Here is a 19,344-nt window from a genome sequence, read left to right as displayed (position 1 = left end):
GTCCTTAGCTATATCCAAGGAGGGGATTTCAAAAGCCATGACTCTTTCCCATACCACTACAGGATCCTCTCCTCAGGTCTCACAAAATAAACTATTATCCTCAGTCCTCCAATCGGAGGAAGAGGATATGCCAGATTTGGAAGAAGGCGAATATGCTCCAAATTTGCCTAGAGAACTCCAAGAGGAGTCTGAGCCGGTATCCGAGGGGATAGAGGCTTTAATTTCTGCAATCCAACAGGTATTGCAGATACAAGAGGAGGACACAAGTCCTGCTCGACAGTCTTTCTTTCTAAAGAAACAAAGACATGCTATTGCTTTTCCAGTCTCAGAAGAGCTAGATTCTCTTCTAACGTGCGCTTGGGAACTTCCGGATAAAAAAATTTCAGATGTCCCGGCGGTTATCTTTTTATCCTTGTCCTGCAGATATCAGAAAATCTTGTATCATCACTCGGGGATACAAGCTCGACTTTCAGTTTTATTCTCCACCTCGGGTCTTTACCACAGGTTTACCAGTTTCCAGCGACAGGAGTGCCGTTCTACAAGAAGCAATAGATCAGCTTCTATCCACGAGAGTGGTGGTCCAAGTTCCCAGACATCGGACCAGAAAGTGTTTTCACTCCAGTCTCTTCGTGGTTCCGAAGCCGGACGGCTCGGTCAGACCGATTTTTGAACTTGAAGGATCTCAATCCATACTTAGTTTTTCAAGTTCAAGATGGAGTCCCTTCAGTCGGTGATTGCGGGATTGGAGAAAGACGAATTCATGGTATCTCTAGATATCAAGGAGGCCTACCTTCACATCCCTATCTGGCCTCCTCACCAGGTGTTTCTGAGATTCGCAGTTCGGAATTCACATTTCCAGTTTCAGGCCTTACCCTTCGGCTTATCATCAGCGCCCAGGGTATTCACAAAGGTCATGGCTGTGATGAGTCTCCTTCGGAAACAAAGGATCACTATTATCCCTTACCCGGACGATCTACTGCTGAAGGCACATTCCAGGGACCAATTACTGCAGAACATCACAGTGACACACAACCTTCATTCGTCATGAATGGATCCTGAATTTCCCCAAGTCTCATCTGCAACCGACACAGAGGTTACAATTTCTGGAAGTGATCATGGATACATTGTCTCAGCATGTGTTCCTCCCTCAGGAAAAGGTAACTTCCATTCAGGAGATGGTGTGGACGGTGCATGTTTGCATCCGACTCCTGGGGAATATAGTGGCGACCTTCGAGGCCATTCCTTACGGTCGTTTTCACTCCAGGACTTTTCAGCTAGATCTCCTCTCACAATGGACAGGATCTCATCTTTTCCTTTACCAACGGGTAAGGTTAAGTCCCAAAACTCTGATATACCTTCTCTGGTGGTTGAACTCTGTTCACCTAACGGAGGGAAAGAGATTCGGAGTGTGGGATTGGACTCTTCTCTGGGGGGCTGTGATTCAAGGACGTCACTGGAAGTAATTCTGCCAATAAACATATTGGAATTAAAGGCAGTCTTCTACGCTATCCAGACAGCAGATCACCTGTTGCGTTGCTGAGCAGTCTGGGTCCAGTCGGACAAAGCCACGACAGTGGCATACATAAACAGACAAGACGGCACCGGAAGTTGAGCGGCTATGAAGGAAGTAAGCTGGCTTCTAATCTGGGCGGAATTGTTTGCAAGGGCAATTTCAGCAATCTTTATTCCGGGCATCGAAAATCGGGAGACAGACTACCTCAGCCAGCAGGAGGTGTATCCAGGGGAATGGGCACTACATCCTCAGGTGTTTAACCAGCTGGTCCGCAGGTCGACCTCATGGCATCCAGACAAAATCATCACCTGCCTCTCTACTGCTCTCGGATGAGAGACCCGCAGGCGGTGGCAGTGGACACACTGTCAGCACCGTGACCGTTCCAATTTGTCTCTCTCTTCCCTCTGTTCCCTCCCTCGAATCCTACAATGCACCAAAAGGGAGAAGGCCAAGGTTCTATTGGCAGCTCTGGACTGGCCTCGCAGAGCTTGATATTCCATTCAACTTCTGCTGATCGACGATCCTTGGCCCCTACCACTGAGAGAAGATCTATTAATTCAGGGTCCTTTAGTCTAGTCTATCCAGACTTAAAGCGGCTACGTTTGATGGCGTGGCTGTTGAAAGGGCCATCTTAAGACTTAAAGGATCCCATTCAGGGTAAGCCCTACTATGCTCAGAGCCCGAAAAGAAGTTACTTCAAAGCATTACCACCGTATTTGGAAGGCTTATGTTTCATGGTGAGAACTTGGAGGATCTCCGCCTACAGAAGTCAACCTAGCCAGATGTCTGCTTTTTCTGCAAGCAGATCTCTCAGCAGGTCTGTGTTTGTGTTCTCTGAAAGTCCAAACTTCAGCTCTCACGGTTTTCTTCCAAAAGAAATTGGCCTTGATTCCGGATTTGTAGATTTTTCTGCAAGGTGTGTTTAGGTTACAGCCACCCTTTGTTCCTCCTACAGCTCCATGGGACTTGGTTTTAGTCCTTTCCTTCTTACGGTCTTCCCTGTTCAAACCTTTGGAGTCTGTGGAGTTAAAATACCTTTCGTGGAACGTTACACTTCTTCTTGCACTGGCATCAGCCAGGAGGGTGTCGGAACTGGGAACTGATCCTGTCGTCCTCCATACTTGGTATTTCATGAAATAAGAGCAGAACTCCGTACTAGAATGGATTTTCTTCCTAAGGTGGTTTTGGCTTTTCACATCAACCAACCTATTGTGGTACCGGTTCTTCCACAGGATTCACTTTTGTCGAAATCATTAGATGTTGTTAGGGCTCTTCAGATCTATGTGGAGAGGACTGCAGCCATACGTAAAACAGACACTATTTGTTTTGTATGATGCTTTTTCGTTCTGGTTGGCCAGCTTCCAAACAGTCGCTGGCTCGCTGGATTCTTCTGACCATCAGACAGGCGTATATGGCCTAATCTAGGGAGCCTCCACCTTCTATCACGGCGCATTCCACTCGCTCAGTGGGTGCCTCGTGGGGTTTCCATGGAATCTCTTTGCCGGGCGGCTACTTGGTCAGGCCGGCATACCTTTGTTTCTACAGATTCGACACGTTTGCGCCCGCTGCAACTCAGTATGGTCAGCCTGTTTTGCAGGGTTATCAGCGCCCGTGATGGGAGCTCTGGGACCTCCCCACTGTCTTGAAGCCTCCAGTGTCCCCTAGTGGATGAAGGAGAAAACAGGACTTTGGTACTTACCGATAAATCCCTTTACCGATGCCCACACTGCGCTGTTCCTTCCTGCCACACTTGTGATAATTTTATGTTATGACTGTTAGAGACCTGTTTGTCTCTTGTTGTATTTTCTGTTTTTTCAACCTTTTTAAATGTTTTGTGTACTTTCGCCTCCTCCTCTTCCATTTGTCTTTTTCTCAGCTCCCCTCTGGCACAGTTTCCTAAGACTGGTGCTTTATAGGGGGGTATTGAGGGGGAGGAGCTAGTCACACTTCAAAAGATTTAAAGTGCCAGCTCCACTTAGCACCGTCTATACCCCATTGTCTTGAAACCTCCAGTGTCCCCTGTGGAATCTGAGAAAGGGATTTATCGGTAAGTACCAAAATCCTGTTTTTCATTCCAAGTTCCATTGTGTTTAAAATACACTCAGGTGCACACAGATATACAAGGGTTGCGTATCAAATTAATCAGCACTAGTCGTATTACACTGCAACTTTGACTCGCTTTCTGCAAAAAGATATGCCCAACGCTAGCAGAGTAGCACGGGCCCTGACGGTTCACTCACGCCAGGCAAGCAGCGCTGTTTGGTATTTTGAGGTTAGATGTATGAGGACACATCTGTACATTAACTAGTTAGTACAACTGTGTTGGTATCGCACTTCAGTAGAATTGACGTTTTATTTTCCAATAATCCTATTTAGGTGTGATCTTATAGATTTATAAAATCATTGGGGTAGAGGCCAGGTCCTGGAAGGACCAGAAAACATGGCAAGTTTAAAGCTGGCAGACATAACAGCACCTCTGGATGGTGCAAGAAAAACTAAACTGCTGCCTCTGGACTGCTTGCACGTTAATTAGCTTCTGTAACTGATCAGTTACGGGCATTTTACCCAGGAGAACAAACCTTGCGGCTCAACCCGCAGCTAATTGAATCTGCCTCATGTGTTAGGCACAATAAAAAAACTGTTATCGCCTATGGTCCGTACGGTTGGCATAGTGGTTAGCATTACTGCCTCTCAGTCCTGAGGTCATAAGTTAAATTCCTACCAAAGGCACGATCTGTGTAGAGTTTGTATGTTTCTCTGAGTTTGCATGAATTTTTCCGCGTACTCCAGTTTTCTTCCACTTAGGGAATATAGATTGTAAACTCGATTAAGGCAAGGACTCGTGAATGGTTGATAAATCTATGTTAAGTGCTGCATAATGTGTGCGCTGTGGGCAGTATATAGTGAGATAATATGAATCACTCATTCTACCTCACCTTGCACCTCTCGCTTCTATTGGCTCTCCCTCTTTATTATAGGGGTCTGCATGCACCTGTATTTCCTAAAAAACCATAATCTATCTAAACTGACCTTAATGTCAAATTTGTCAGCCTTAATTATTGCTCCATTTTCTTGCATCTGTTTTACGTGCACCTTTTTTACTGGCTTGTAGTAGAGTTTCCGCATTTCAGACGTGACTTTCAGTTTTATGCTTATAATGCCCTTTGTGTTTTTGTCTTGCTTTTAATGCGTCAGTGGTTATTGATGTATGTGCTTGTTAATAGAGTTGGTTATTTGTACTTCTCTTTTCTAGGAAAGTATTCTGACAGGAGTCACCGCTGTTATTTAGTATTTTTGTTTCATGGCGGAGGTCTCCACATATTCCATCTGGCATCAGATCCTGTCCTTGTCTACTCCATTTGGCTGGCTGCCTGCTGCTTCCCACAGCTATTCCTTGCAGGATAGAAATTAAACTGAACGTCAATGTGTGAGGAGACTTGATGGAGCGCTGCAGCTACAGACGGCTGCTCACCCGCCCTCTACGCTCCTGCCTACATCACTAATGTAACTAGGGCACACACGTTTCTCCTTTTTCCATTTAGGATCACACAATCCATGCACACTTATTTCATAAACACTTGGGTAAAATGATGTAATAAACCATAATAATGTGAGAATTTTTCAGGAATATTTCTGATTTTAGCTTTACAAACCATATAAATTGCATAAATAGAACTTTTTGAAGCCTTTAAATAAATAAATATGGAGCAGCAAGTTTCACGTCTGATGAACACGTCAGGGCAGCACAGACGGTGTAATGGTTAGCGTTACTGCCTCACAGCACTGAGGTCGTGGGTTCAATTCCCACCACGGCCCTAACTGTGCAGGGTTTGTATATTCTCCCTGTGCTTGCGTGGGTTTCCTCCGGGTACTCCGGTTTCCTCCCACACTCCAAAAATATGCTGGTAGGTTTTTTGGCTCCCAACAAAAATTAACCCTAGTGTGTATGTGTGTGTGCATGTGATAGGGAACATAGATTGTAAGCTCCACTGGGGCAGGGACTGATGTGAAGGCCCACTATTCTCTGTAAAGCGCTGCAGGAATATGTGTGCGCTATATAAATAACTGGTAATAATAACACTAAAAATCCTTAATTAAATAAGCTTTGCCCAAAGAAAATTATTCTTCCTAGCCCTTTTGAGGCATCTGTGTTTGCTTAATCTTGCCAATCTGCCTATCCGAGGTTGTGGTCCGCAAATATTTGACGTTCTTTTCAATCTGTCTGTGAACCATAGAGATTAACTTTTAATGCAGTCACACTGATTAGCGATGCAGCGGGGGCGACTAGTCAAGCGGGGATATCCCCTGACACAGACACACTATCCAAGGAAAGTGTTCAGGCTCATGTAGACGGATTACTCTACAGAAACCGTTCTATGGGATGTATTCGTTTCTTGACCTTTTTTTTTTTTTTATTTTATTTTAAATCCATCAATCATTCGTGTAATTAGACACTTCAAATGTTGGATTATAACCCTCTTCAGTTCAGTTCAAGCATATGGATAATTACATTTATTTTAATCATGACCTACTACGAGCTGATATCCCTTCTGCAGTGAGTAAATGAAAACTGATTTGTAAAGGAAAGTAATAGTGTACATCCTCCGCTTGCACAACTGATACTGTAAGTCAGAGGTTCCAAACTCCACCATTACAGTCCTGGTTTTAAGGATATTCATGCTTGAGCACAGGTGACTTTTCTATTAGTACCTCAGTCAATTAGATTTAACCATCTGGACTCATGCATGGACATCCTTTAAAGCCTGCTGTAAGTGGATTTCAAAAGAGAATAAATGCTCTTCAAGGCTTATTAAAAGTTCCTATCCTCAGTGTATAAAACAGGACCCAAATTCACACGCCCTCATAGTTGGCAATGATTCTTGTGTGGCCCAGGGTCCTCGTTTTGAGATGCACTTATTTTTCTTTAGTTGGATGCCATGATGGGAATGGCCTACCAACAGAGGTAGGTCAGCAGAGGATGGGGAAAAATAATCTAAAAAGGACTGTAAAAGGGTTTTTTTTTTTTTGGTTTTTTTTACTAAACTTTTTTATCTTAAATGGACACAAGTCTAATATTTTAACTGTGTATTGTTTACTATACTGAGCGTTCTTCAGGTCAAAGATACAGTGTTATGGAGCATAAACACGGTCAGATTTGTCAGATCTTTCAGATGAACGTTTTTTGACTGCATTAAAATGAATGGAATCGTCCCAAGTCTGACTACAAACGCATCAGATGTCAGATATCGTTATCTGACCATCGGGAACGCGCATCGTTCATCATCCATCATTCAGATATGTCAGATTTTCATTCAGATATGAAGGATTGAACTATTTTTTTAAATCGTTATCGTTCAGATCTGACGAAAAATGTGACCGTGTGTATGCACCATTACTTATGTTTGGATTACCCCCTTCTTATGACTTTCATAAAAACTAGCATTGGATGCACATTCTATAATTTCTTGGCTTGTTTAAGGAGATCCTGCTACCCATAAATTACTTTTTATTCTTGTACTACTGCTTATGAAGCCATATTACTCCCAAGGGTTCAACTTTTACTAGTCGGCCCTCCTTTTAAGGACATGAAATGGTTTAAAAACGTCCCAGTTTCCTATCCCAGTACTATGAACACTATAGGAAGGTATCTGGACGGAATGTAAAGTGTCTTCTGGCATTGATGTGCTATCTAGCCATAATGCAAGTTTAACTCCGGGGTTGATATTGTCTCGTTGAGCCTACTAGAAGGCCATGTTGAGAGGCACATTCAGCTGGAGCTGCAGTATTGTTATAGGGGCTGCAGTATCACATTCTGAGGTGGATATAGGCTACTTAGTAAAATTAGACCGCATACAGATGAGAATTCATATGTTCTATAATGTTTGTGTTGCCATCTGATGTGCTGTGGTCCAGTGAATAGGGAACACCTTAAATTATATTGTAAGTAACTTTAGAAATTGTGACATACAGACCCAAAAGGAGACTGGTCAGCAACTACTGTCCTTGGCAATACATTACATTATTGGAATATTGTTTTAAGCTCCTGATCAGCTGGTGAGAGGAGTCACTGACTCGGCATTCTATATTTTTGGTATTAGTTATCACTGTTCCATAGTTCTGTTTTTATTTGGAAGTCCCCGTTATTTTCATTCTATTGACACCCCCATTAAGTAGGATAGTGCACTTTTCTCACTCTAAAATAAAGCCCCACACGTGGTTTTTAATTTTCAGTGCATTCAGCACAACACTTTACACCCTTAGGATCACATCTAGCTATTCACTGTATAGATGTAGGCTGCATTTTAGTCTGAGAACAGTCATTTGTCTTTAGCTACCCACCTGTGACTTGCCTTTCCGCATTATCACAGGGATCAGTAAAACCAGTTTTGGTCCATTTCGTGCTCTGTGGAGGAACACGAGTGTGGATCCATCCGGAGTTGGGTCTAACCTTCTTACTATTGACCCTGTATATGGGAGGCATTGAATGATTTTACATTTCTTGCTTGCAAGCAGGAAACCTTACTTATTTGTCTGTTGGCACCCAGTCTCTATTACTGTGTTTGTTTCCAAGGTATGCAGTCGGGAAGCCGGCGGACCTAATTCCGACAGCCGGCTTCCCTACTGCTTAATCCCGGCGAGGGTTAAATGACAGGCGTCTATATTTTCATATCTGTACAGAAATAGAGACAGTGTTTGCAGCCCTCTGCGATCCATTAGTGCATTAGGCACCCGGCATCCCGATCGAAGGGACTCCGAGCGCGGATAGCCGGCTCTGGTTCGGTTTAGGGTTCCTGGGGGGGATTTAGGATTAAGCACCCCCCCGGGAGGTTGGGTTTAGGCTAGGGGAAGGGAGGGTCAGCGTTAGGCACCCCCAGGGGGGGGGACCAATGGTTAGGCAACCCCCCGGGGGACTTAGGTTTAGGGGGCGGGGAAGGGGGGGGTTAGGTTTAGGCACCCCTAAGGGAGGGTTAGGGGGTAGAATTAGGTTAGACAATACTTACCTTGGACGATCGGGATTACCTCCTCTGCCGGGATGCCGCTGTTGGGATTCCAACAGCCGGGCATGGGTCCGGCGGTAAATCATACTGATTCCGTTTCCTATGGTGCTGTGGAGTAATCTGACTCACTCACAGAAAACTATTAGTAATACTAATGGCTGCTCCATTTTTCTGTAGTGCCAGGTAAATATACTAACCAGCTGCTTGTCAAAGCTGCCAATTGTTGGCAACTTTGACCGATGGATTTAAAACGGCACTAGATATAAATGCTAAATCAGGCTTGTTTAGCATTAATATCTCTTGCTCTTTTTTAAATTCATAGGTCAAAGGCACTGATGATTGTCTGTTTTGACAACCCAATCCTTCGTAAATCTACCCCTAAGTGTTGTGATGTTTGCTATATACTCTACAGTAATAAGCACGGTTGCCATCATCTCTGTACAATTCATAATTTCAGCTGGTAATACAGGAAGCATTGCACTAATGGATCACAGAGGGCTGCAAACACTGTGTCTCTATTTCTGTACTGATATGGAAATCCTGTCTCAATGTGCTCAATTCATGTCCAAGTTACACAATTGTAAATTAGGGATTGCAATATGGAAATGGCACTAGAGTGGTTTTACGGTTGGTCCTGCTTAAGCAGCTAGCCATCCTAATTGTAACGAGCGGTATTCACTAATGAGATCTTTTCCCGGCCTTCCAAGGACATGTCGGCACCTAAGACTGTGCTTCCCATACACTTAATTATTATGATTACCTTGCCCGTCCTGCTGCTTATTGATCTATCTAATTGTGGGAACATCCTTTTATTTCCTGAGAATTAATAAATGATTTGTTGCTTATTATATTGAACATAATTATTTTTTTCATTTTGGAAAAGTTCTAATGAAAGGAATTGAAGATCAAATGCTAAATGCTTTGCTTCAGTGAGAGTGAAAGTAGGAAGGTGTGACTGTACCCCAGCCACCAATGACATCGCATTAATGCACTGCGCGGTAAACCAGAGCGCAGTTTCCCCTCCGGGACGTTAGTTGTGTAAACTAGAGAAACATAATCGGGGTGTGTCTTCAATTTTACTATAAATATCTAGAAAAACTTGAGCTTTACTTAAGAACTGTGTTTCTATATTCCAATGTGGTATGTGTGCAAAAAAAAAAATTATACTGTAATGAGCAATCCATTATGTTCTTGATGTGTTCAGCCCGTATAATGGTCTCTTTCGTCTGTTAATATGTATGTCTGCATTACTCCTGTGTAGCTCTGCAGAATATCTTGGCTTTATTTAAATAAAATGTAATTTTTTTGTAAACACATTACAGGGCTGATTGAGAGTTGCTCACAAGTCTGCCGCAATCGTGTTCGCATGGCATGCACGGGGAAAAAGGTTAATGTTCGCCCGTATGCAGTATTGTATGCATCTTTGCCCGTGCATCGCCTTGGTCATACACTTACTGAAGTAAGTCAACGCTATCCACGTGCATGCACGGGGAAAACCTGGTGCAACAGATCCGTCCAAAATCAGGTGGCGCTTTACGTGCTCTCAACTTAACCTAACCAACCGTTCCACCGCCACAATATGCCCTCCGAACACTTAGCCTAGGTGCAAGCACCCTGTTGCCACCTATTTTACACCCATTCAGCCTCAGTTGGAGAAGCGATCGAATTGTGCATGACTTTGTCACCCGTAGTTGCGCATAATTGCGTGCGCACATCCACAGTACATTTGCAGTGCTAAAATTCACTAGATCTGTCCCCAAAACAGAGTTACGGCATCTCTGAATCAGCCCCTCATGTTGTTATCATTGTTCATTAATGTTTTATTAAAATACGTTGTTTTTGTAATGAGCTTCCATCTGAGGTTTCCCTGTATGGTAAAAACTCTCCAGCTGAATACTGACATTGGTCTTGGGCCATGTAGGACAGCTTGCTCATTTCTCCTTTGGTTAATGTTCTCCTCAGGTACAGGAGCATCCTGCATCTATCCATTGCTGGGGGCCACACTGAACGGCTGGTATTTCCTTGCAACCGAAGTGGACGACATCTGCTTTAATTATGCCAAGAAAAATGTGGAGCAGAATAACCTGGCAGATCTCATTAAAGGTATTCATCACTCACTTTCTTAGTGTGTCGCAGACCTTTATCATGCTGAATACGGAACAGTAATGTGACACTGGCTGCTCTGCCTCGCTGTACAATAAATGGATGCATAGAGCTTCGTGTGGAGTAGGATAAATCCAGCTAGATTGTGTGATTTTGCACCTCGGTACAACAGTGTTGCTCTGCAGTGAAGGCAAACTTCAAATAGTGGCTCGGTTTAAGGCTCCCATACACGGTGCGATTTATTTTATTTTTTTTACACGATTTGGCCGTTTTCAATCGATTGGAATGACCAATCGTGTAATAAGTGCCGTCGTACATCGTCGCCGCTAATCAATTGAACCTGCAGGAAGATATCGACCTATCTTTAACGATTTGAATGACATCGTTCTGTGTATGTGCACACAGACCTATGTCATGCACGATACAGATGCATGTAGCATGGACCAGGGATCAGTGAGACCCGTCTGTGCTGCTATGGGTAAATAAAATAATTCCTGTGTTTAAAAAAAAAAAAAAAAAAAGGGAAAAAACGGCATGGCCCCCCCAAAGAACAACCAGTTCCGGCTGCCAAAATACGGGGGACAAATAACGTAGGGGCCCCCCGTATTTTGCGCAACCAGCACTGGACTCTGATCCGGTTCTGGAAATACATGGGAAAAAAATGAGTAGGATTCCCCTGTATTATCCAGAAGGAGCATCGGACTTATTCTAGCGGGGGGGGGGGGGGCGGTATAATGCCACAGCCAGGAGAGCCCTTTCACGGGTCCCCCAGCCGAAGCATTAGCTCTGACCACTAGTCAGCCCAGGCCGGGGATCCCTGGGTGGCTGGGGATCCCCCCAATAAAGAGGTCGCACTCTCCAGGGCGCCCCAGGTCTAGGTTAATAGCCTGGGGCTATCCCTGGCACCCCTGGGACGGTGGGTGCCGGGTTGATAGTGTAGTGCATTTGACAAAAGTAAAAATATTGTCAGGTCACAGCAAGCCTCCTCCTCATTCTGGTAGATGGAGAACCACAAGTACCAGCATGCGGGGCATTACGGGCCCACTGGTACCTGTAGTTCCACAGCAAAAGCAATATTAAAAAAAAAAACACAGAACACACTCACCGTAGGAAGTAGACTTTTATTAAAACATACATACATGCACACACACATGTACAGTACACGCACTATCTCTCATACTCATGTATCCCTGAAGCCCAACGGTCCCCTTCTCCATGATCCCATCCGTGCTTCTGTGTTTATTGACACAGATGCATGTAGCACGGATCTCCCAGATCCGAGCCTGCATCTGTGTCATATCACACCCAATTTAATGAATGTTCAAATAATTAGATCGTGCACGATAGATTGGGTGAACATCGTGCTGCTTTTGCTTCACATCGTTCACTTCAGCTGCTGGAGAGAGTTCAAGGGAGATTGCAAATGACATTGGATCGTTTGCAAATCGCACCATGTATGGGGGCCTTTAGAGTTGGATAGGGATGCACTAGCTTATCTCTAAGTCGCTGTGTAAAGATAAAGCTGCCCAGTATTAGTGCTAGGTGCAAAAGCAGCCAGTATTGGAAGTAGTATTTGCACCCCTTACTGTGCAATATGGTTTTGGTCAGTGGCAATTTTGCACTGGTACCTGAATTTTCTACGAACTATAAAGTGAGGCCTATAATGCATAAATGAAAGAGGATACAGACACGCTGGGGTTAGTTGTGTTGTATGGAGGGCATATTGGATCTTCTTTACAGCTGCACTGGCCCTTTACCCTCCTCTAACCATTCCAATGTACAGCACCGTTGCCTCTATAGCCATAAAATACTGCAGGGAGCAGGGATGGAGTGCAGAGGGTAGAGGATGCCAATGTCCACCTTGATTTATTACCATTGGCAACTTCATTTTTGAGGCCCTTGCTGTGGTAGCCAGTAACCTGTTTCTGGTGGGTAAGGGAATAATTGATTATGGGCTGTTTGCAGTGTTGGGTTTTTTTTGCAGTTTGTCCTTTCTCTATTCTGTTATATACACACACTGTCCCCTCATATACTTCTCTGCTGTTAGGCATGGTTACCAAGGAGTGCAAGGAAGTAAAGTGACTTTATATTTACTGACATCACCCTGGTCTCCTTACAGGAGAGTTTGAGAGTGTCTGCCTCCTTGAGCAATATCGGCCCGATATGTCTCTTCCAGCTAAATCGGAACAACATATCTGCCAGATCGTTGAGTGTGTATGGCCAATCTGCGCGCTCCCGTGGACCGTTAGCGATATCTCCAATCGGACGATATCTCGTGCTGCGCCATGCAAGGTAATGAAGGATGGAACGAGGGATCGTTCCATCTTTCATTACATCGTTCTGATGTGTATCACGTATACGATGTCAGCCCGTTGGCTGTCATTTTGTCCGGGTACACATCTCTCCATTGTGTTCCCGGTATTAATTGGCTAGAGGCTCATTGAGTGCTGAACTGTCTTCCCCTCCACTTTCCAGGCAGGGTGCAGTGAGTTCCCTAGCCTCTAGTCCATGTCCTACCTAGTTTCTGTTTATAAACTATGTAGTGCTCCAAAGATATGTGAACTTTTACAGTTACTATTTCACTGATAAGTCATGATGTACTTTTTTTGTGTATATTTCCTGTACGGCCCTGCAGAAACTTTGTGGCGCTTTAAAAATAAAGGATGATAATAATGATAATTGAGCCCCTTATTTCTGGTCCCTGGGATACATCAAATCTCGTAGATTCTCCTTCATAAACTGTCCGGTGGATAGGCCCCCATGCGACTGTCTTGAGATGACTGGCTGCCTGCCATCACTTAATGGCCATCACATGGGATTTCTCAGACAACCAAACAGAAGGGACCACACACAAGGTTAAACAGTGGTCTATTAACAGGAAGGAAATCAAATTTGTCATTGTTCATTTCTGTACGTATCAACCTGGAGCAGCTTTCTGCCTTGGCAGGGGAGGCTGGGAAGTCCCTTGTGGCCCATCACCGAGTGGCTCCATTATCCCTCTTTTGGGCTTCTTATTTAGTTGATTATGGTCCCTTCAGTCATCACTTAGTTCATGTTGGTTTTTGTTCTGGTTTGCTGAGCAGGTTTTATCTTCTCATAAATAGTACTGAAGAGTAGTGTTTAAAAGTCGTAGAGAAAACTATAAATTGCTTTTGTTTTTGTAATAGGTGAGATAAAGAGGAGCTTATGGAGTCTATGAAGCCTTTGTAAAATACATATGTTAGCAATAGCCCATGTTTGGTTTATGCATCATACATTTTGTTTGCTTTTTTTCTAGAATTGACTAACTTCAGTATTCTTGTTAATGAGATCACGCTGTAATACAATGAATGTTTTATGTACAGTCGCTAAAAAAAAAATTTTTTTTTTAGTGGTTAAAGTCCCCCAGAAAACGCTTCTAATGGATGCGCTAAAAGAAGAGTCTGGCATCATTTACGATTTCTGTATGTGCAATCCTCCTTTCTTTGCCAATGAGATGGAAGCCCAGGTACTATGGCCTCTACTCTGTCTAATCTTGAGATTGTGAATTCTATTTCAGGACTATTTCAGCACTTTAAAAGTGATGGCTACTGACTGAATTCATAGTTTTTACAATGTTGTTTAGTTATTTCTACAATTAACATAAGTAGGTAAAATTACGCCCTGCTTATTAAACTATTATGTGTACTCCAGTGCTTTTTCATGTATAAAGCTATAGTCTTCGTTCTGCAAAACTACTAATATTAAAAATACTATACTGGGAATACTTAGTAGACTTATAAATGGGCTGTCCCTTGGATATGCGTGTTACCTGAAGCTCACACTGTTGCTAGCACGTTAATTCCATCAATACCTCACAATAGAACTCAGTGACAGTATTGTAGACTGGACATTTTACAATCCAATTAACCAATGGAACGCTCTGTTTTAAAACCTCTCAAACATCATTGGTCCCTATGACTACCGCTGCTGCCGTTCACACCTAAATACTGATAAATGTAATAGATAAAATAAATTTGTGTAATTGGCAACATTCAAATGTCCGTTCTCGACACAGCCTCACAACATTTGTAACTGTGAAACTGAATGACAGCGTCAAGCAAGCAAATGAGTCCTTCGCTCTGTGCAACCTATTTCCAGATGTCACAATCATATTTGCTCCAACTATTTAGAGGGCAGCTTCAGTCAGTATTCAGCCCGGAGTTTCTTGTTCATTCCCAGATCCTTGTCAGTGTTGCATGTCACAAAGCAGTGAGCAGCTCCTGGTTGGATGAGTAGTTTCTTCTTTGGGGTCACTGGCCAGCTGTTGAAACAAGTTATTGAAATGGTTTACAGTCGGCCTGTACATTTATGTACTTTCATAGGGCCTCCATAAATAAGGATCCTGGGTGGTTGTTTACAATGCCAATACTATAATATGCCACTGGGCCTGGGAAAATCTGATTATTATCATAATCCACCAATTGTGGAAGGTTACAAGGTGTTGTAAACAATTGAAAACACTTTGAAACTGTTATTTATTGGTTATTCTTTGTCTTGTGCAAGTTTAGTAAACTGCCAATATAATTATTGGTTGTTGTACAGGATGCACTGTGCCTCCCTGAAGGAAATTATATTGTTCTTGTCGCTGTATTTTAACAATGCTCTGGAAAAGGCTTATGTAATATTAGTCCTCAAAGAAAACCTGTGGTGCCTAGATTTTATTTTTTAGTGTTATGCTTCAGTTTCTACAGCAAGGACAGTGTCACTTTAAGTAGCAAATGCTTCCCCGGTATAACACACTTCACCATCTATCTTTCTGTCATAGGGCCTGATTCAGACCCAGTCGCGAGCGGCTGTCCGCTCGCAAGTGGGTCGATGTTATGGACTGAGCATGCGCACGACGGAGGGAGCTCCGTCGTGCGCATGCGCCAGACGCGACGAGCGAAGGACTTTCCTTCGCTCGTTGTGTCCGATCAAAGGGGGCGTGCTGTCAATGTTGATTGACAGCACGCCCCCTTTGGTGGGCGTGCCTCCCTGACGGGGGCGTTCCCACGGGAACGCCTCCCGTCAAAAGCCGGCCCACTGACATCACTAGTGATGTCAGTGGGAGTGATTTTGGCTCTGATAGAGCCAAAATCACTCCGGAGCTTGCGGTTGAAAACCTCAACCGCAGGCTCCGGCTCGCAATTTTGATGGTCGCGATGGTCTCGACCATCGCGGCCATCACAATGCACGCTCGTATAGCCTGTGGGTGGTGACCCACAGCTATACGAGCGTCCAGGAGGACGCTCCATGAAAATGGAGCCCGGCCCTCATTCAGAGCGTGCGCTCTGCTCAGAGCGTACGGCTCTGAATGAGGGCCATAGTTCTGTTTGCCACAGTGATCTATGTTTATTCCAGTGATTGGATGCTCTCAAGGTTTCATTTTATAGGTTTTATTTCTTGCCTCTATCAGATTTTCGGTCCTAAATTACTATACAGGTACAACCTTATAAAGGCTCATACACACTTAACGAGTGAGCGATATCATTAAGTGTTATCCCTTGAACTCCCGGGCTCAATGTCGGGAACAACATTGAGCATACACCCCTAATGATATCGTTCAGTGACGTCACCCTGCCACATCCCGAACCTGCAGAATCTCTGCTGCTATCGTCAGATTGTCCTACAAGTTCAGGCGACGGCAGACATCATTCACGATCCGCGGGAGCACGCATCGTTAATGATATCGCACCTACACACTGGATGATATTGAACGCTATAAACGATATCGTTATCGTCCATATTGTTCACTTTATCGTCTAGTGTGTATGAGCCTTAAGTCTCTGAAATTGACTGCAGAACATTAGTCCGTTTAAATAGACTAAGGGGTCTATTTACTAAGTAGTGTTAGGAGACAAAGTGAAATGAGATAAGGTACCAGCCAATCAGCTCCTAACTGCCATGTCACAGGCTGTGTTTGAAAAATGATAGTTGGGAGCTGATTGGCTGGTACCTTATCTCCTTTCACTTTGTCTCCTAACACTGCTTAGTAAATAAACCCCTAAGTTGCCTCTAACGGCAGCGCTGCTGGTTCTGTTGGTGGCGGAAATGGGCCTCTTACACCGTAATACCTTTCTTCACAGGGAGTCAACTCGCGAAACCCTCGCCGGCCACCCCCCAGTTCGGTGAACACAGGCGGGATTACTGAGATCATGGCTGAAGGGGGAGAGTTGGAGTTTGTGAAGAGAATCATCCATGACAGTCTTCAGCTGAAAAAGAGGTTGAGGTGAGCAGGTTTATTTTATATTCGATAAAATATCACAAAGTAGTTATTTTACAATCTGTTTCTGACAGGATTGTCTCTGATTTACGCTCTTAAACATTGAAGCTGTAAAAAGGCTGTTCGGTGTAAACAATCACCACACTAGCCGTTATCTGGCAGAAATAACCTGTGCAACACGTAGGTCCTGAACTCTGAGCCAGACAGAAGTCCAAATGCAGACTTGTAGGCCGACTTCTTTTCTTGTTTGGCGTGTGCAGACGGGATACCTGTTTAACGGGTCTTTTGCAGCCAGCAATGGGGGTGTGTGTTAGTCCCAATACTGATGATGACGACTGTGGAGAGAAAAACAGCGGGAGGCACAGCCTCCTACATGAAGACCAGGGGATAATCGCCACAGACAGGTGAATACCCGCATTAGCTTAAAGTAGTCAGCAGGCTGCGGCATCTATATGTATGGCCACAGATGCATTCGACTCAGATACTCATTTATCAACGAGTTTATCACTCAAAGCTAGTGATATATTTCATTTCAGTTTTTATGATAAATGGTGCTCCAGCCAATCAGCTCCCAACTGTCAACTGTTAGAAAAATGACAGTTGAGAGCTGATTGGCTGGAGCACCATTTATCATACACAGTGACATTTATCACTAGTTTTGAGTTATACACTCATTGATAAATGAGGCTCTCAGAAGGCCCAAAATTTGACCAGGACTGGAATAGTGTAATTCTACCTGTTACTACAATTTTTTAGACGCTGCGTCCCCAATTTTCTTTTAAATAAAGACTTGAGAGGTACGCCCAGTTACACCCACTCATTCACAAGAGTGGGGATGAGGCTGATTTGTGCGCAACTGATAGTTGCGTTCAGCTATGGAGCATGCACAAATGCAAATAACGGATGTGCGGGAGACTCTGGATAAGCCCCATAGTGCCACAGTCATTACCTTCTGGGTAATTTATAGCTTGCAGTGCAACAGTGATTTAGTTCACACCAACATGGCACCTGTCACCTGCAAGAAGCCAAAGATAAATACTGATATTTAGTATATAATATACACAGATACCCTTTCAGCCTGTGGCTAAAATCTCACCACAGAGAATACTGACTGGGACAACAATCAGCAACATTTTAAAGTACAGTCAAAACTAAGCAGATTTTCCCAATGAAATAGACAACCATGTTAAAATATATTTCATATTAGTCTTTAAAATTGTGTCTTTGAGCTCTATTTATTAACATTATTTTTACTAAAATAAAGTGAAAAAGGGTATTTTCACACCCTTTTCACATTATTTTAGTATCGCCTATAGTTATTACAGGGCAATTGGAGTAGAATTTGTAAAATTCTACTCCATCCCCTAAGTATCACTTATTTTTAGTAAGCAGATCGCATTTCCCATAATTGTAATGGGAAATGTGATCCGACCAAAGTTACTATAAATAAATTGTAAAAAAATACCGGGGAAAGCCCTGTGATAATAACGCCATCTGGAGGTGGCGTTATCCAGGGTCTCCCACGCTTACAGGACTCCTACTCTGCTCTAAAAGGCAGAGCAGAGCCCGGAGCCAGTCCCAGTGATCAGCTGTGTAGTCTAAATAGACAACAAGCTGATAGATTGTAAAAAAAAAAAAATTCACTTACCTGACTCCAGGGACCGGTGGTCGGGGCTCCGGTGATGACTCCCCTCCAGTCAGCTGGTCTCCCATGCTGCACTGCGGCCCGGTCATCAGGTGATCGGGAGTCCAGTGCAGTATGGGATATCAGCTGACCGGAGGCATGAAAGACATCACCAGAGCAGGTAAGTGCTATTAAGGGAGGGGGGTCGCAGGGGAGGGGCTTAGTAACAGGGGAGGGCCTTAGCGCCAGGGGGGGTAGCAGCGGCAGCCGGTCGACGCATGCGCAGGGCACTAGTGACTGTATTTTTTTGCGAAAATATCATGACTAGAGTGTGGAAGGGATTCGCAGGGACAGAGCTTTCTCGCAAGCTCTGTCCCTGCAAGGGATTTGTAGTAAATCCCTGTGATATTGCCTGAATTCGCAATGCGAATTCAATCGATAATATCACACTACAATCTGCATTACAAATGTGGATTGTAGTAAATAGAGCCCTTTATCACTTCAGAAATATTTCATAGATCTATTTTACATTGTATTAGTGGGAAACCTCATTTACTGCCTGTACATTTAATGAGCATAAATTGTTCCATCACTGTCAGTAAATGTGTGCATTACTACATGCTGCAGTATGATTACTAATGCATTGCCATGTGAAGCAGAATTGGCATATGTTTGGTTAATGTGTAATATGTTGCGACTTTGTGTGGCATTTGCACATAGAATCATAGAATTTGACAGCAAATCTGGCCCAAACACTGTGACCATTTCCTTATTTACTGTTAAACCAAGGAGCCGGTGTGATTCAGCAGTCTTATCTTCCATTGTAGCAGTCAAGTGTGGTATTAAGCATGATTTGAGAAGGCTGTCTTGTTCCTGACACTAG

General features: G+C 43.7%; 1 protein-coding gene across 1 annotated transcript in view; it reads left to right on the top strand.

Moving 5' to 3' along the window:
- METTL16 (methyltransferase 16, RNA N6-adenosine) overlaps positions 1-19,344 on the top strand; it is a 64,726-nt gene that overhangs the window by 19,705 nt on the left and 25,677 nt on the right. The window contains exons 4-6 of the mRNA XM_088449454.1: positions 10,474-10,614; positions 13,986-14,101; positions 16,701-16,843. Of these exons, the coding sequence (XP_088305580.1) occupies positions 10,474-10,614; positions 13,986-14,101; positions 16,701-16,843 (400 nt within the window). The remainder of the gene's footprint in view (positions 1-10,473; positions 10,615-13,985; positions 14,102-16,700; positions 16,844-19,344) is intronic.

Source organism: Taudactylus pleione, unplaced genomic scaffold, assembly GCF_031769625.1.
Source record: "Taudactylus pleione unplaced genomic scaffold, aTauple2 ptg000485l, whole genome shotgun sequence".
NCBI classification, from domain to species: Eukaryota; Metazoa; Chordata; class Amphibia; order Anura; family Myobatrachidae; genus Taudactylus; species Taudactylus pleione.
This window is presented reverse-complemented; position numbering and strand designations above follow the sequence as displayed.